Raw genomic sequence first — 18,732 nt, 5'->3', positions numbered from 1 at the left:
TTTACGCGTCGTCGTTTGAAAGCTGTCAAACGACGACGCGTAAAATGACTGCCTTGTCAAAGAAGTGCAGGACACTTCTTTGGACGTAATTTGAGCCGTTTTCATTGAATTAAATGAAGAACAGCTCTAAATTACGGCCGACAATGACGCCTCGCAAAATGCGAGGACGAGCAATTACATCTGCAATTACGGAGCTGTTTTCTCCTGAAAACAGCTCCGTAATTTCAGCCGTAATGGTCGATATCGTGTGCACATACCATTAATAACACAAACAATTTTCACTTTTTCATTTTGTTTTGTTTTTCTCCCAGCTTCCAAAAGTCATATCTTTTCGGCTCATCAACATAGCCATTTGTTCATTGTACGGTAAAAACGACATGTTCACTGTATTCTATGGGCTGATGCGATTATGGCGATACCAAATTTATATATTTTTTTATGTTTTAATACTTTTCTAAATAAAAAACTATTTGTAAAAAAAAAAATAATTTGTGTCACCATATTCTGAGAGCCATAACTTTTTAAATTTTTTTTTATTATTGAGCTGTGTGAGGGCTTTTTTCATGGGACGAGCTGTGGTGTTTTTGTACCATTTTGGGTTACATGTGACTTTTTGATCTCTTTTTATTCCATTTTTCTGGGGAGCTAGGGTGACCGAAAAACAGCAATTTGAGCGTTTATCATTTTTTTTATATTTTTAACACCGTTTACAGAGAAGGTTAAATAAAGTTATATTATAATATTTTGTACTTTTACGGACGTGGTGATAACGTTAACTTTTACTTTTTTACATTTCTTTAGGGAAAAAATGGGAACACTACTTAAAATATTATCGAATTATTTTTTACATCTTTCAGTAGTCCGCTTAGGAGATTTGAACCAGCAATCACTGGTTCAAATCACTGCAATACTGATGTATTGCAGTGCATTGTCATTTTTACATGCTTCTGTTAAGAGGCAGAGCTTAACAAAGACAGAAAGAAGGCAGACCTGGTGGCCATTAGGCCTCCGGGCTGCAATGACAGCCATTGGCACCCCACAGGGGGGAGTGATGGGCTGTCAAAAGGGGCCAATAGGCTGTTGGAGGGGACTCCCGTCTAGATGCTGCAATCACTATTGACCGCGGCATCTAAGTGGTTAAACAGCCAGGAACAATGTGATCGCTGTTCCTGGCCATTAGCGCAGGGTGTCAGCTGTAATACACACCTGACACCAGAAGCATATGGAGTGGGCTCAGTGTGTGAGCCCACTCCATATTTCACCCCCCGAACCAGGACATACCGGCATGTCCTGGTACGTGAAGGGGTTAAAATGTGTGTCAAGGTTTGAGATATATTAGGCAACAAGTAAACAGTCAGTTCTTGATGTGTCGAAAACAGATAAAATGGGCAAGCGTAAGAATCTGAGCGACCAGGGCCAAATTGTGATGGCTAGAAGACTGGGTCAGAGCATCACTAAAATGGGAGGTCTTGTGGGCTGTTCCTGGTATGCAGTGGTTAGTACCTACCAAATGTGGTCCAAAGAAGGACAACTGGTGACCCGGCGGCATTGTGTGTGGGGAGCGAAGGTTAGCCCTGGTTCGATCTCACGAAAGAGCTACTGTAGCACGAATTGCTGAGAAAAGTTAAAGCTGGCTATAATAGGAAGGTGTCAGAACACAGTGCATTGAAGTTTACTTTGTTTGGGGCTGCATGGTCACAGAACGGATAGAGTGCACATGATGACACCTATCCCCCTCCATATGTGCCAACAATGGGTACATGGGCATCAGAACTAGACGATGGAGCACTGGAAGAAGGTGGCCTGATCTGATAAATCCCATTGTCTTTTACATCATTTGGACAGCCAAGTCCATGTGTGTCACTAACCTAGGGTAGAGATGGCACCAGGGTGCATTATGGGAAGAAGGCAAGCAAGAAGAGGCAATGTGATGCTCTGGGTAATGTTCTGATGGGAAACCTTGAGTCCTGCCATTCATGTGTATGTTACTTTGACCCATACCACCTACCCAGTGGCCTCTTTAAGCAAGATAACACGCCTGCTGCACTGCAAAAATTGTCCAGGAATGGTTTGAGAAAAATTACAGAGTTTAAGGTATTAACCTGGCCCAAAAATTCCTCAGAACTCAATCGATTTAAGCATCTTTGGGATGAGCTGGAAAAACAAGTCCACACTATGAAGGCCACACAACACAACTTACAGGACTTCAAGTATATGCTGCTAGCATTTTGTCGCCAGACACCACATGACGACTTCAGAAGTCTTGTAGTGTCCATGCCTCGATGGCAGGTCAGAGCTGTTTTAGTGGCTGTTTAGGGGGACCTACACATTATTAGGCAGGTGGTTTTAATGTTATGGCTGATCGGTGTATATAAAATGTGACTTGTTATATAAGAAAAACAAACAGAGACAATTTTACAATTTCTCCAAAATTCTGTATTTATTTGACTTCTTGATCACAACCACATTTTATATTTTACATTTATTTTATTACTCTCACAAAGTGCATGATCTCTCTTTCTCTCTTTCCATTTTATAACATTTCCTACAAAGATGTACTGCAGAGGAAATCAACATACATAACTGAATGGTCTACTAAAAGTAAAATCGAAGTCGAATGCTAATAGCTTTTAATAAACATTTCTGGGTCTTTATTACAACTAAATGATTATGAGAAAAAACACAGGGAACTATCTAGTGGAATTTAACTGCAATTGACATATTCTCACCAAAAGAAATACAAGTTTGACATGCATGCCTGGTGAAAATGCCGCCTTTCAACCGCTGCTGACTGTAGATGAAGGCTTAGTTCTATATATATATATATATATATATATATATATATATATATATATATATATATATATATATATATATATATATATATAGGCAATTTCCAAAGGGAATAGGCAGCACTCAAAAATTGTTTAAATGAAATGATTTGTGTTTTTAATCACACACAACTTGGGCCTTTCTCAAGTAAGGCACAAGATTGGGGCTGAAACATTGCATTTTTATGGGGGAATAAAAATACTCTTTTATTTTACTTAACCCCTTAACGACTGGCGTATAGTCATTTTACGTCGGCCGTTCGGGGTAATTCTTCTGAAGTGCCACTTTTTCATGTCGGCACTTCAGAACTATTTTTCCCGCATTGGGCGGGGTGCTCTCGAAGGCAGGCTGTTGCTAACAGCCTGGGGCTTCTGGGTAATGGCACGCATGAATCGAGAGGTGCCAATGGTTTCTTTGGCAGCCTGGGGACCCAGGTCTGCCTTTAGTGATTTCGTTTTACACTGACAGGCAATAATACACTACAATACAGAAGTATTGCAGTGTATTATAAGAGCCATCAAAAGATCGCAGCGGGAAGTCCGCTAGTGGGACTAAATAAAAAGTTTAAAAAAGTTAAATAAAGTTTGAAATAAATAAATAAAAGTCCCAAATAAAAAAAATAAAAACCCACTTTTTCCCCAAACAAAATACTTTATTATGAAAAAAAGGAAAAAATTACTCATATTTGGTATCACCGCATCCGTAACAAACCCAACTATAAAACGATTACAATATTTTCACCGCACGGTAAACACTATAAAAACAAAAATAAAAAACAATGCCAGAATTGCTGTTTTCTGTTCACTTTTTATCAAATTTTTTTAAAGGTAGGATGATCAAAAAGTTGCATATACTCCAAAATAGTACCAATGAAAACTACAAGTCATTCCGCAAAACAAAAGCCCTCATACCTTTACATTGGTGCAAAAATTCAAAAGTTATGGCTCTTAAAAGATGGCGACACAAAAATAAATAATTTTGAAAAAAAAGTGTTTTTACTGTGTAAAAGTAGTAAAACATAAAAAACCTATATAAATATGATATAGCCACAATCGTAACGACCCGCTGAATAAAGTTATTATGTTATTTATACCACACGGTAAACAGCGTAAAATTAAGACGCAGAACAGTATGTCGAAATTTTAGTTTTTTTTTCTAGTACCCCACTAAAGAAGTTGATAAAGTTAGGCCTCATTCACACGACAGTGAAAAACGGCCATGTGATGGCCGTCCTTTTAACGGCTTTCACATGGCCGTTTTCAGAACAATGATATTCTATGGGTGCATTCACACGGCCGGTTTTTTAACGGCCCGTGAATAATGGCCGTCAAAAAATAGGACATGTCCTATTTTTGGCCGTTTTAACGGCCTGACGGCCCCCATAGAAGTCAATGGATCCGTTTTTAACGGCTGTCAATACATGTAACAACCGTTAAAAACGGATCTGTTGCATGGGGATTGGCAAGGGAACTACTAGTTCCCTTGCTGGCTATCGTTGGCATACTCACGTTTGCGGCGCTTCTTCAGGTGTGGTCACTCGTCTTCATGGGTTTGAAGACGCCTCGATGACGTCATCGCCCCGTCGCGCTGCCTTGCCAGATCCCGTGCAGACGAGTGACCACAAGTGAAGAAGAGGAGAGACAGCGCTGCTCTCGTGAGTATGTGGCACGATCTACAGGCATGCTGGTGTGGTATCTACAGGCAGGCTGGTGTGGCATCTACAGGGAGGCTGGTGTGGCATCTACAGGGAGGCTGGTGTGGCATCTACAAGCAGGCTGGTGTGGCATCTACAGGGAGGCTGGTGTGGCATCTACAGGGAGGCTGGTGTGGCATCTACAGGGAGGCTGGTGTAGCATCTACAGGGAGGCTGGTGTGGCATCTACAGGCAGGCTGGTGTGGCATCTACAGGGAGGCTGGTGTGGCATCTACAGGGAGGCTGGTGTGGCATCTACAGGGAGGCTGGTGTGGCATCATGTTCAGGGAGGCTAGTGTGGCATCTACAGGCAGGCTGGTGTGGCATCTACAGGGAGGCTGGTGTGGCATCTACAGGGAGGCTGGTGTGGCATCTACAGGCAGGCTGGTGTGGCATCTACAGGGACGCTGGTGTGGCATCTACAGGGAGGCTGGTGTGGCATCATGTACAGGGAGGCTGGTGTGGCATCTACAGGGAGGCTGGTGTGGCATCATCTACAGGGAGGCAAGTGTGGCATCATCTACAGGGAGGCAGGTGTGGCATGATCTGCAGGGAGGCTGGTGTGGCATGATGTGCAGCGAGGCTGGTGTGGCATGATCTGCAGCGAGGCTGGTGTGGCATCATCTACAGGGAGGCTGGTGTGGCATCTACAGGGAGGCTGGTGTGGCATCTACAGGGAGGCTGGTGTGGCATCTACAGGCAGGCTGGTGTGGCATCTACAGGGAGGCTGGTGTGGCATCTACAGGGACGCTGGTGTGGCATCTACAGGGAGGCTGGTGTGGCATCATGTACAGGGAGGCTGGTGTGGCATCTACAGGGAGGCTGGTGTGGCATCATCTACAGGGAGGCAGGTGTGGCATCATCTACAGGGAGGCAGGTGTGGCATGATCTGCAGGGAGGCTGGTGTGGAATGATGTGCAGCGAGGCTGGTGTGGCATGATCTGCAGCGAGGCTGGTGTGGCATCATCTACAGGGAGGCTGGTGTGGCATCTACAGGGAGGCAGGTGTGGCATCATCTACATGGAGGCATGTGGCATCATCTACAGGGAGGCGTGTGGCATATACAAGAAGGCTGTGTGGCATCATATACAGGGAGGTGTGTGGCATCATATACAGGGAGGTGTGTGGCATCATATACAGGGAGGCTGTAAATAGAGTCCAGGTGAACATGTGACCTTCCTTTGGTTGTTTTCAGGGGGCTGGGACAAAAAAAGCCTGACCAATGAAATTCATCAGTTTTTTTAACGCCCATGAAAAACTGATGCAAAATGGATGTCAAACGGCCATTAAAAACGGACAGATGGACTTGAAACGGATGAAAATTTAGAGACACACTGATGCAAAATGGCCATGAAAAACTGACAGTTGATCAGTTTTAAATGGACATTTTTTTTCACTGTCGTGTGAATAAGGCCTTAATCAAAAAATTATATGTACCCCAAAATGCTGCTATTAAAAAATATAACTTGTCCTGCAAAAAAAAAAGTCCTTATACACCTATGTAGATGGAAAAATAAAAAAGTTATAACTCTTTAAATGCGATGATGGATAAACTTCAAAAATTGCTTGTCATTAAGGTTTAAAACCCCTTCGGCATTAAGGGGTCAAACCACTTTGGAGTGCTGAGTATTCCCTTTGAAAATTGCCTGTCTTAAAAGGGCTGAAATTTGAGGCTCTGAGACGTGCTGCTCTCCTGTGAATTTTTTTTATATATGTATATGTATATATATATATATATATATATATATATATACACACTAGTTCTGATACAGATACAGTATTGGGGAATATTATGAAGCTGCAGATTCTACTAGACAACTTTTTGCCACTGTTGAGATGACAGTTGATGGAAGTATAGGAATAACATGGAATGACCACACTTTCCGTTATTATAGGTTACTTATATCCTTATTGTTAAAAGAATTCCCTGAATAAAAGCTATCTACAAGGTGTTTTGCTATTATGAACGCAGTATCAAGTGTTCGATTTCTCTGCAGACCCACTGCAAGGGAAATTGAAGCATTACACAGTTTCTTTTGGTATTGAATAATGGACATGTTGGATTCCAGACAACCCTTTTAAATTATGGCTTGTTAGTTAAAGGGAAGGTGTCATGATTTTTTTTAAATTATTATTATTATATTGCTTTTAATATGATATTAACAAAAAATCTATTCATTTGTGTTCTCATTTTTTACTTTTGACTGTATTCATTGTTTTACTTCTCTATGGGGGCTGCCATTTTTTTTTTCATCTCTGTATGTGTCGATTAACGACACATAGAGAGATGCTATACGGCACATACAACCCCATAGAGAATGCAAACGGGAGCCGTTCCAGTCTCAGAAGCATGCGCCGTCTGTGTGGGAACAGCGCATGTGCCGCTCCCAAACAGACCAAAATGAAGCTCGTTTGTAGAGCAAAATCCGGTGACATTTTCATGTGGACCGTAAGCCAATGCCGGACAGTAAGATGATGACTTCCGGCCGCGGCTTCCGGCCATATGTTCAACGAAGCGAAGGCGCAAGGAAGAGGAGCGTAGGCGGCAAGAACTTTGTTAGACCAGTGGAGGCAGCGGCAGGAGCAGTTAATTTATGTTCGTGTATGATGTGCGTATTATGTTCGTGTATGTTCATGTGTGATACTGTCTGCTGAGCCCTGTATCTAATCCTCCTACCACTGTGCATTCACTCAGAAAATGGAGGCACACACTGTAGGAAGTTTGAAGTCATTCAAACCCCTCCTTCTCTTGGCACTAGCCAGAAGAATGGAGGGGGGATTGTGTGAGGACACTAGAGGAGAGTGTGTCCACCCCAAATTTGCAGCATAAATCAATGAGGTTACTTTACCACAGTGACCATGCTGCAATTTTGGGAACTGCTCCCTCTAGTGGCCAGCACATGGAAATGTTATAAATTAGAATCTAATTTATAATATTTCCTGACTTGTGAAAAAATTAAAAAAATTAAAACAATGTGTAATCACTTATATACTAATTGTTTAAGTGAAAAAAAAACAAAAAACATTTCTAGCGACACATTCCCTTTAAGTCAACCATCCCGGCATTGGTATTTTGGAATTCATGATTTTGTAAACCACAATCTCAAAAAAACAGGCTCTAGTCCATCTGGTTCACTAAAAATACAACATTTGCAAAGCCTGAACTCTTTGACGCCATAGAATTCATAACTACTGGGTCTTTGCTGAATTTGAAGAAAAGTAAATGTAACTGGAGCATCACTCGTCATAGAATGCTCCAACTGTACTCATTCTGACACTAGAAATAAAAGAGGAAAAATTTGAACTATAATCAATCCCACTGTTTGTCTCCATAAGAACATGACTGCTATTCAGGAAATTACTCATTTACATGGTCTAATGGCTAACCAGCTACACAAAAAATGTAACGTCTTGCTCTTTTACACTATACAACCACCCGAAAGTTAATAAAATCTTATAGAAAGTCCATATTTTGTTATATTATTTTCATATGGACTTTTTTCTTTCTTTAAAATATATATTTAAGCTTTATCTTAAAAAAAAATAATTAAAGTAGGTAATGTACATTTCTGAAAACTGCACTTCCCCATAAGAGTTAGGCCAAGTTAAACAGGGCATCTGTGGCATGGTTGCCACACACTTCTTCTGACAGGTACTGAATGGGATCCAAATGAGTGAGGTAATATGATCCTTCTACTTCTCCTTTGTCTTGGATGCAATCCCAGTTCTAGCAAAGAAATCATGTAATGCTATCCTTTTGATGTGAAATGTATGTTTTCTCAAAGCAAAGACATGGCTTTTAGTTAAACTACATAGGCATTAATCATCAAGCACAACGGTGGATACAGTTGTACTATTGATCTCACTAGTAATAGAGGCTGATGTTCCTGGAGCACTTTTGTCATTAGTGGCAGCTTTGCCACCAACAATTTCCTCTGTGTTTCTCTCTGGTTTTATTAGAATTATATATCCTTTAGGGACATAAATACAACCAAGTAAACCAAAACTCGATGCTAAAATGGCAAAAATTTCAACAGCCACTTTGAATTTCCCTCTTGTGCTTAAATAAGCTGGAACAAAGGATATCCAAACAATGAAGAAGACCAGCATGCCAAATGTGATAAATTTTGCCTCATTGAAATTGTCCGGAAGTTTTCGAGCTACGAAAGCAGTTATAAAGCAGAGAATCGCTAAGAAGACATCAAACCCAAACATGGAGCACAAGAATTCAATGGAACCTTCATTACACTCAAGAATTATCTTGATATTTTGGGATTCCATATTTTTGTAAACCCAAGGAGGTGTCAGAATTAGGTAGGCTGTACATATACCAACTTCAATTGTTAAGCCAGTGATGGCAACAATTTTTTGATGCAAAGGTTTAAAGTCTATCCAACTAGTTTTTTCATTCATTTTTGATTTGGCAGCTCTTTTAGCCAACATTAAAACAATGGTTTTACCTAGTATGCTGGAAAGACACAAAGAAAACCCTAAGGCTAGTGTAGTTTGCCGTGCCATACATGACCATGCCTCTGGTTTCCCCACAAAAAGGATTGAGGTCATAAAAGTACACACCAGTGAGATTTGGATAAGAAAACTCAAGCTGCGGTCATTTGCTTTGACCAGTGCAGTTTCTATATACATTATGTAGATAACGGTGAAGGCAATAACCAGAGAAGCACCAAACACAGCAAGAAATATCAATGTTATCCCCAAAGCTTCATCCGTAGCAAGGAATTCTACTTCTTTTAGCACACACTCATTCCTGTGTGCATTAGACCAGAAGTCCGGTGGACATGATATACATTCTCGAGCATCTGAAAAACAACCAGTGCAATGAGTTACATATTTGATTTAAAAAAACGTGGCTAAATCATGTCCAGTTTAATCATCACTATATCGACAAATACACCAGCAAGCCTGTTATGTTTAGCTCCTGTTACTAGCAGTGGCATTATATAAATGCAACTCATAACACATTCAATGTGAAGCTTCATTTTTTTTTAGGCATGTTTTACCCATTAATTAGAGTGGAGAAAGCAAAAGGCATGGTTTACTGTATTTCCATACCTTGCATTTTTACTATAAACCCTTTTTGTTTTTGGTGAACAAGAGTTTGGTAGAAGACCAAGGCCAGAAGGAGAGCTCCACGCTCCTTGCCCTGCACATGGTCAATATGCTGATTCATCTTGCAGAACAGATCACCAGTGCGGAGACCACTAATAATATGACTGCCTTGAATTAAGTTGTTTTGGTTTTTTTCGTTTTTTTTTTTTAACGGAGTCAGCCTGCAGTGCAAGATATAATCAGGTGCCGCCATTTTTCACTATCCATTACCTAAGATACACTATATGAACAAAAGTATTGGGACACCTACAGAAGCCTGTATACCATCCCACTCTAAATCTATAGGCATTAATATGGAGTCGGTTCCTCCCTTTGGTACTGCCATCAGTGGTCCAGACAAAAATAGCAAAAAAAGGGTTTCGTTGCTGCCATCCGCCAGCTTATATATATTTTTTTTTTATTGACAAGCAAATACAACTCTGTTGGGCCCCATGGACCCTATTTCGTTATATATACATTAAATGTACAAAGTATTGTGACACCTACACATTACACCTGCATGAGCTTTTATGCCATCCCATTCTAAATCCATAAGCATTACTATTGAGTTGGTCCCCCCCCCCCCCCCCCTTTGCAGCTACCACTCTTCTGGGAAGGATTTCTACAATATTTTGAAGTTTGTCTGTGGGGATTTTTGCCCATTCATGCAGAAGAGCATTTGTAAAGTCAGACAATGATGTTGAACGAGAGAGTCCCAAAGGGTTTTGATTGGGTTGAGGTCAGGGCTCTGTGCGGGCCAGTCAAGTTCTCCACACCAAACTCACCAAACTATGCCTTTATGGACCTTGTGCACTGGGGTACAGTGATATTGGAACAGAAAAGGGCCTTCCCCAAACTGTTCCCACAAAGTTGAAAGCATTCAATTATCCAAAATGTCTTGGTATTCTGAAGCATTAAGATTTCCATTCACTGGAACTAACAACCCCAATGGCACAATGCAGTCAGGCAGGTATCATTCGCCTGGCATTCTCCAAACCCAGCCTCGTCCATCAGACTGCCAGATAAGGAAGCCTGATTCATCACTCCACAGAACAAGTTTCCAGTGTCCAGTGGCGTCGTGCTTTACACCACTCTATCTGATGATTGGCATTGTTCTTGGTGATGTAAGGCTTGCATGCAGCTACTTGGCAATGGAAAGCCATGCCATTAAGCTCCCAGCGCACAATTTTTTTCTGCGCATGTTAATACCAGAGGAGGTTTGGAACTCTGCCGTTATTGAGTCAGCAGAGTATTGGCAACTTATGAACTATGCGCCTCAGCACTTGGTGACCTCGCTCTGTAATTTCACATGGACTGCCGCTTTGTGATTGAGTTGCTGTGGAATATCTAGGAGGGAAGAAATTTCAGGAACTGACTTATGCAGCGGTGACATCCCATTACAGTACCACGCTCGAAATCAGTGAGCTCTTTAGAATGACCCATTCTTTCACAAATGTTTGTAAAGGCAACTTACATGGCTAGGTACTGGATTTTATACACCTGTGGGAACGTATGAAACACTTGAATTCAATGATTAAGAGGTATGTCCCAATACTTTTGTCCATATAGTGCATATTTACAGAACAATCCAATTTTAAAATAGCAAATGACAATATTCGGTAGCCTCATTTGCACAATTAGTTTGAATAATAATGTACTAAATGAAATTAAAGACACCATGCATGAGTATCAGGTTAGCCTGTAGTGATCCCTTAAAGAAGTTGTCCCATGAATACAACCCTTGTCTAAATACCTAATTATGACATCATAGAGGGAGGTACCCCCTTCAAGACAACCTCTGTGAGCCAGAGCTGTGAGCTGCATCTATGACATAAACAACTATTCAATAAATACCATGTAATACTACAAAATCTGTCTGGCTGCCACTTCTTCTGGCCTGGGGCTGGCAGTTCAAATCTAAAAGGGGGCTGTCTTTAGACAACCCCTTTAATTCTAGCAATAAACATAAAGTTTCAGGAACTATTGTACCTGTTTCGTTGGTAATTTCTCCATCTGCACATGAAATACAGTCAAAGCAGCACACTGGTTCTCCTTGCCTAATCCCTTTTCTTGTACCTGGAATACAGCTGTTACTGCAAACTGATACTGGAGGCTAGGATGAAGGTGAAAAAAATAATAATGCACTTTACTGTATATATTAAGAATAAATATTAGAAGTTATGCCCTTTCATAATTCAGTTTAATTTTATTTAATTAGTATTGGAACATAAATATGTCCACTTTTACATAGACATTAAGTCTACTGACTTAAAGAGGCTCTGTCACCGCATTATAAGTGCCCCATCTCCTACATAAGGAGATCGGCGTTGTAATGTAGGTGACAGTAATGCTTTTTATTTAGAAAAACGATCTATTTTAAACCACTTTATTAGCGATTTTTAGCTTTATGCTAATGAGTTTGTTAATGCCCAAGTGGGAGTGTTTTTACTTTCGACTAAGTGGGCGTTGTACAGAGGAGTGTATCACGCTGACCAATCAGTGACCAGTCAGCGTCATACACTCCTCTCCATTCATTTACACAGCAGCATCGCGTTCTTACTAGAACATGATGTGCAGCCACATACACAGACATTAACGTTAATCAAGTGTCCTGATAATGAATATACATGACCTCCAGCCTGGACGTCATGTGTATTCAGAATCCTGACACTTCTGAAATACGTAGTGAGCTGGAGCAATATTTCGCTATCAATGATGGTTCAGTGTCAAATCCGCTCACGTTATGGGAAGCTCATAAATGTTACATAAGAGGTTTTTTCATTAAATGGGGGGCAAGGCTCAAGAGAGAGAGAGTAGCAAAGACAAGCGATTTGTTAGCTAAGATTCGTGAAGTAGAGACCAAACACAAACGGAGTCAGACGCAGGAGACTAGGGGGATCTTGATGTCCCTTCGGGAGGAGCTTAGGTCACTTTATGAAGTAAAAGCTAAAGCCACACTGGTTAAATGCCGTAGAATATTTTATGAGTGTGGAAATAAGCCAGGGAAGATCCTGGCAAATGCCTTGAGGGCCCAGAGAGCATCCACGTATGTCCCTCAGATTACTTCAAGTACGGGTGTGAAGGTTACCTCCCCGGGGGATATTGCACGCTCTTTTAGGGAGTTTTATTCATCTCTTTATCAGCTAGAGCCACATTCTCCACCCACTAGTGTGGCTATCCAGGAGTACATAGCTTCTTCTGGTCTCCCTCAGCTGTCTTCTGACGATTGCGCTGCATTAGACCACCAAATAACCCTTGAAGAGCTTTCGAGGGCAGTGCATGACACCAAAGCAGGGAAAGCCCCGGGTCCGGACGGACTGACGGTGAGCTACTATAAAACGTTTATGGCTCAACTAGCGGACAGATTTCTGGGGGCTCTCAATGCAATATCATCGGGCAGTTCGGTCCCCTCAGATTCCTTGAATGCTACTATAGTGGTTATTCCAAAAGACGGAAAGGATCCCTCCTCTTGTTCTAGTTACAGACCAATATCCTTGCTCAACGTGGATCTGAAATTGTTTTCCAAGATACTGGCTAACCGATTGGCCCCATTGATGACCACAGTGGTCCACAGAGACCAAACAGGTTTCATTCCATCTAGGGAAGCGAGAGATAACACGACTAAGGCTCTTAATCTTGTCCACTGGGCCAACTCTCAGAAAACTCCTGCGATTGTTTTATCTACAGACGCGGAGAAGGCCTTTGATCGAGTTGGGTGGCCTTTTTGTTTGGAACTCTGCAATTTCTGGGTCTGGGACCCAACATGCGAACTTGGGTGGGTGCTTTGTACTCCTCGCCTTCGGCTTCTGTGAGGGTAAATGGTACCTATTCTTCTTCCTTTCAGATTCATAACGGTACGAGACAGGGCTGCCCACTGTCACCTCTGCTTTTTGCTCTAGCGTTAGAACCCTTCTTATGCAAGATTAGGGGTAATGTTAATGTACAAGGCTTGAGGCTGGGGGATAAATCTGTGAAAGTGGCCGCATATGCCGATGATCTATTATTTTTTGTGACCTCTCCCCATATTTCTATGCCCAACCTTATGAAGGAATTTCGGATATATGGATCATTGTCCAATTTTAAAATTAATTTTCAGAAGTCGGAGGCGATGACTCTAAACATCTCACAGGATCAAGGGAGGGTTTTGGGTGCCAATTTTCCTTTCAGGTGGACAGGTGACTCGATTAAATATCTGGGTATCAGACTACCGTTTTGGGTAACCCGGAATTTGGCCCAGGTCTGTCAGATCAGACCTTTAAGATATGGGTACAGCAGGGGCATTTTAGAGTAAGCCATTTTTATAGGGGCAATGCTTGGCTGCGTGGAGAAGAGCTTTCCCAGCCAGAGGGTCTCCCGGACGCGCCCCAATGGCAGGCGTTACAATTGACTCATTTCTTGTCAAGACTACCTACACCGGCTTCCTATGACCGAGCACTATCCTCCTTTGAAACTTTGTGTTCTCAAACGGGGCATGTGAGACGGGCTCTGTCCAGTCTTTACTGCGTGCTGCTCACTCCTGCTGAAGATTTCATCCCACCATATATTACGAAATGGGAAAGAGCTCTTCAGATTACTCTAACACAAGAGCAAAGGGAAAAGATCATGCTCCTCACACATAAGGCGTCTATTAGTAACGCCTATCAGGAAACCAGTTTTAAAATACTATCCCGTTGGTACAGAGTCCCACATGTGCTACATAAAATGTTCCCGGACGTTTCTCCTTTATGTTGGAGATGCGGCAGAGAAGAGGGAACGCTTCTACATATATTCTGGAGCTGTGAGAGCCTTTGCACTTATTGGTCAGAGGTTCAAGATATCATTCTGGAGATCACAGGAATCTCGCTGGGAGATGATCCGGCATGGATTTTGCTGCACCACCACGATATACCTGTGGGGCGCTACAGGAAGATGTTAGTGAGACATTTGTTGAACGCAGCTAAGGCTTGTATTCCGGTGGGTTGGAGATCCTCTGAGCCTCCTGTAACTAGACATTGGCTGGAGCGCATTCACGAAATTCGGAGAATGGAGGAGTTGCTCCATTCCACACCCGAACGAGCAACGCAGTTTCAGAAAACCTGGTTCTATTGGTTTGACTTCTGCAAGTCGGACAGACACAAGAGGGCCATGGGTGAACTGATTAGTGGAGAACCAGGGAGCTCTTGAGTTCTCTCTGGTCGGTGGAGTGCTGTGGGGGGGGAGAGTGAGGGGAGAACATCTTCCCTTCTCCCTCTTTAGTTTTTCCCTATACCCCCCCTTCCCTTCCTTTTGTCCTTTTACCCTGTCTACCCTTCGTTAACTTCCCTATTTGGATCAATTGTTACCAAGAATTGACTGAGATGTGGGTGTGGGAGGGGCGGATGAGGGTGTAATGTTGATATACCTGTCTTGCTATACTAATGCTAGTGGTGTATTGAGGGTACTAGGCTGGGAGGACCTTGATTGCATATTTTCTCATTGTTGTTGAAATAAAGGTTGAAATGATCGGCCCCTATGGGCTTTTTCTGTACCCATGTCACCCCTTTTCTTTTTCTGTATCCCCATTTCTTTCTTGAAAATAAAAAATTTGAAATATTAAAAAAAAATAAAAAATATCTGTTTTCTGACTGCTTTGGGGATTTTGTATGATGTTTCATAAATGTTTGTCAACCAATTATACAAGTGTTTAACCAACTAGGGATCTTTAAAGGATTTTGTAGAACATGTTCATTATATTATGCATCAACAGAACACAATACTGGGTGATGCCATCAATTACAATTTTCTTAAATTAGTGTTTTATATTCCATCTCTCCATGGTCTGGGCAATGCTGTAATCTATAGTATACATGTAATACCTACCAGTCCATTTGGGGTGTTCCAGAATATTGAGCTGTTGTCTATTTTAAGTTCAAAACTTGCTCCACCTCCTTTTGATGTATATTGTCCAATTTTTATAAAGGATAGAGTCTCGTTGCTATGCCACTGCCAATTTAAGATGTCATAATATCCGTCTACATCTCCTGACTCATCAAACTTGATGGATTCATTGGTGAAAACTGTGAATTTAGCATTCTTCAAATAATACATAAGCTGTTGGAAAATATAACCAGATAATATTAACATAACACAAAAACAATATTATCTAGAAAATGTACATGTATATATGTTTCCAAATGTTTCAAAGACATTCATTAAATGTGTTTTTTCCATCTGTGACATTTATGGCATATCTACAGACTGAATGGAGAAGTGGTTGCGATTGACTCTTTCTGTAACTCCATTAGACTTGAATGAAGAGAGCTATGCACATGCACAACCACTTCTACATTTAGCATTGCAAAACAGGGATCAGGTCAAAAAGGGACCCTCACCTATCAGACATGTGTCAGATGGGGAACCCATTAACACAATAGTCACGATTACCTACCAATGTTCAAATTTTCAGGCCATAAAATTAAAATTCTGCAGTTACTGTGCACCTTAAAGCAATAATGTTATTTTTCTCATCAGCAACCCTATGCGTTCCAAGGCTCCTAAATGACCAATGATAGGGATCATCTGCTGTAGATGTCATCTACATACATCCTCATATGATAAAATCCCAACAATACAGGTGACTCGCAATGACTAGAGACTCACAGGAAAAAGATACCAACTAGGGGAAGAAGGCAAAAATACAGCAATGAATATGGGCTATTGTTAGCTTACTGTTAGGCATTTCTACTTTTGTAATTATTACTATTATTATGTATATGACTGGACATTCATAGTTTTGCATTCTAAATCTAATAAGGGAGTTCTCTCTTATTGCATGTATATTAGTGCTATTAGACTGTCACATTGTATTCTTTTGTTGATTTTTTTTTTTGTTATTTGAGCAAATTTCCCTCAAGATGGTTTACAACACAAAGCTATTGAAACTAAATTTATACTAATTAACCCGTTTTTGCCCCATAGACTTTAATAGGGCTGTAGAAAACAGCCGAATGAGTGCATTAGACTGTTTTCGACGCCCATATTAAAATCTATGGACAGCACATGCTTGTCTTGCTCTCCAGCCATGAACGGGGACTAAGGGCCCCTAATTCTCAGCAACAGTGGGGCTCCCAGAGGTCAGGCTCATATCATTCTTACTTTTATAACCTGTCCAGTTGACAGGTTCTAAAAGTAAAAACAGGGGTTGTCATGGGACAACCCCTTTATAACATTTTACCAGTATCTTTCTCCAATTTATTTTAAATAATATTTAAAGGACATGTACTCTTTCAGAATGATTTTTCTTATTTTTCAAATGCATCTAAAATAATAAAGAGAAAAACAACTATTTAAAATGACCTTTTATTTTGTGTTTACAGCTCCTCTACAGGTCTATATAATTCCATGGCATAAACAACAAAGAAACTCCTTACAGTCTGTTCCTGCAGTCATATTGCCTTCCATCAGTCCCCCTACTTCATATTTAGCTACCGAATGTATGTAATTAAGATTTAGTGGACTAATGGAAGGCAATATTACTGCAGGATCAGAAAAAACAGGGTTTGTTTGTGGTCTGTTACCATGGAAATAAATACAATCGTATTTGAGCTGTAGATACAAAGCAATAGGATATTTTTGACAAAGACAATTTGGAAAGATGATTAATTTTGCATTGTATATGCATTGGAACAATGCAAAACGATCGGATGGAAATGTGTACATAACCTTTAAAGAATCACAGAGCTTGGAAATAAAAGGTCATCAAATTTACAATGGTTGCTTAATTTTAAACTGACATAAAAAGTACCACTTACAGTTGGAGCCCTTTAATCTGAAACCACAAGGTCCAGAATTGCTAGTAATCTGTCATTGGACAAAAATAGTCCCAGTGCCAGATTACCATGAAATAGGTGGATGGCAAAGTCTCAGATTCACATGAATTATGAAATCTTTCCTAAAGCATCTTATCATGTCCCCCAAAGCTTTGCAGTTGTACATAATCATTTGGATGCGTCAGATCAGATGTGTATGGGTGGAAGACACTGCAGAACCTGGGCTAATATTAAGCTTTTAAGTATTTAGTATTAAGTAGATATGCAACAAATCATGTGCTATAAACCTGCTTATTTTCCACATTCAGAACTCAGGACACATTGGTAAGACAAATACTTACTTGCCATGGTTCAAAATCGAGCAAAGTTGCACAAGCACGATATGGAAATGGCCCCTGCCCTGGCACACATTTGTCTAAATTATGGAGAGCATGGGCAATGGTTAAAACAGCCTTATAAACGCTGTAAGTAATGCGAAGTTCTGACACATCAGTGTATGTATTCAGTATATCTTTCAACTGCTCTTTTGTAGTGCAGAGGCGAGGAGAAATATTTCTTCTCCGTCCTGCCACAATTGCTTCTATGCTTATATTAGTATAGAAAGCTGCTCTTTGTGTGGGCCAGGTACAATTGAAGGCTTCTTCCCAGAACTCATAAACCAGATCATCAGTCCCATGTTCCGGGTGAATGTCAAGGAGAAATTTCTCAAAGCCTGGCATTTCTGCTCTACGAATTGCAAACCCAATGGTTCCTCCAAGGAATGAGTAGTATTGTGGTTTAGCTATCAGTGCTGATGTTGTCCAGGCTTCACTAGATATATAGGTTTTACCAGTAATATTAGTCTCTGCCAGGGCTTCCATTAATGGGTTAAGGTCAATGTCTGATGAAAAGATGACAATAACATTGGCTGTCGATCCACGTATTGTTTTCACAATGGCATCTATAGTATCTTTATTATAGATCCTTGGCAGTGTTTCGGAGAAAGCAATGCACACACCATTTTTTTCAACCTCTTCTTTGAAAACCTTGATGCCATATTTCCCATAGTCATCATCGGCTGCAATTGTTCCAACCCACGTCCAACCAAAATATGTGACTAGATCAGCAAAGCCTTTGGACTGTGCTAGGTCACTGGGTATTGTGCGGAGAAATGATGGAAACTGAAACTTGTCAGTGAGAACAGAGCATGAAGATGCATAACCCACCTGTAAATTAAAGAGACAAATATGTGTTCTTTAGAAAACCACTATGAGCTAATTTTGTACATTAAAAAGGGGTTTTCCAATCAGGGACATTTATGACATATCCATAGCA

The 18,732-nt window shown here is 40.9% G+C and overlaps 1 protein-coding gene across 1 annotated transcript in view; it reads right to left on the bottom strand.

Annotated features, from left to right (window-relative positions):
• Positions 1–8,344: 8,344 nt before the first annotated feature.
• LOC142760835 (vomeronasal type-2 receptor 1-like) overlaps positions 8,345–18,732 on the bottom strand; it is an 80,050-nt gene continuing 69,662 nt past the window's right edge. The window contains exons 3-6 of the mRNA XM_075864014.1: positions 17,760–18,623; positions 15,470–15,700; positions 11,621–11,744; positions 8,345–9,342 (exon numbers count right to left, since the gene is read on the bottom strand). Coding sequence (XP_075720129.1) covers positions 8,345–9,342; positions 11,621–11,744; positions 15,470–15,700; positions 17,760–18,623 — 2,217 coding nt within the window. The remainder of the gene's footprint in view (positions 9,343–11,620; positions 11,745–15,469; positions 15,701–17,759; positions 18,624–18,732) is intronic.

This window comes from Rhinoderma darwinii, chromosome 4 (assembly GCF_050947455.1).
Source record: "Rhinoderma darwinii isolate aRhiDar2 chromosome 4, aRhiDar2.hap1, whole genome shotgun sequence".
Taxonomy (NCBI): domain Eukaryota; kingdom Metazoa; phylum Chordata; class Amphibia; order Anura; family Rhinodermatidae; genus Rhinoderma; species Rhinoderma darwinii.
This window is presented reverse-complemented; position numbering and strand designations above follow the sequence as displayed.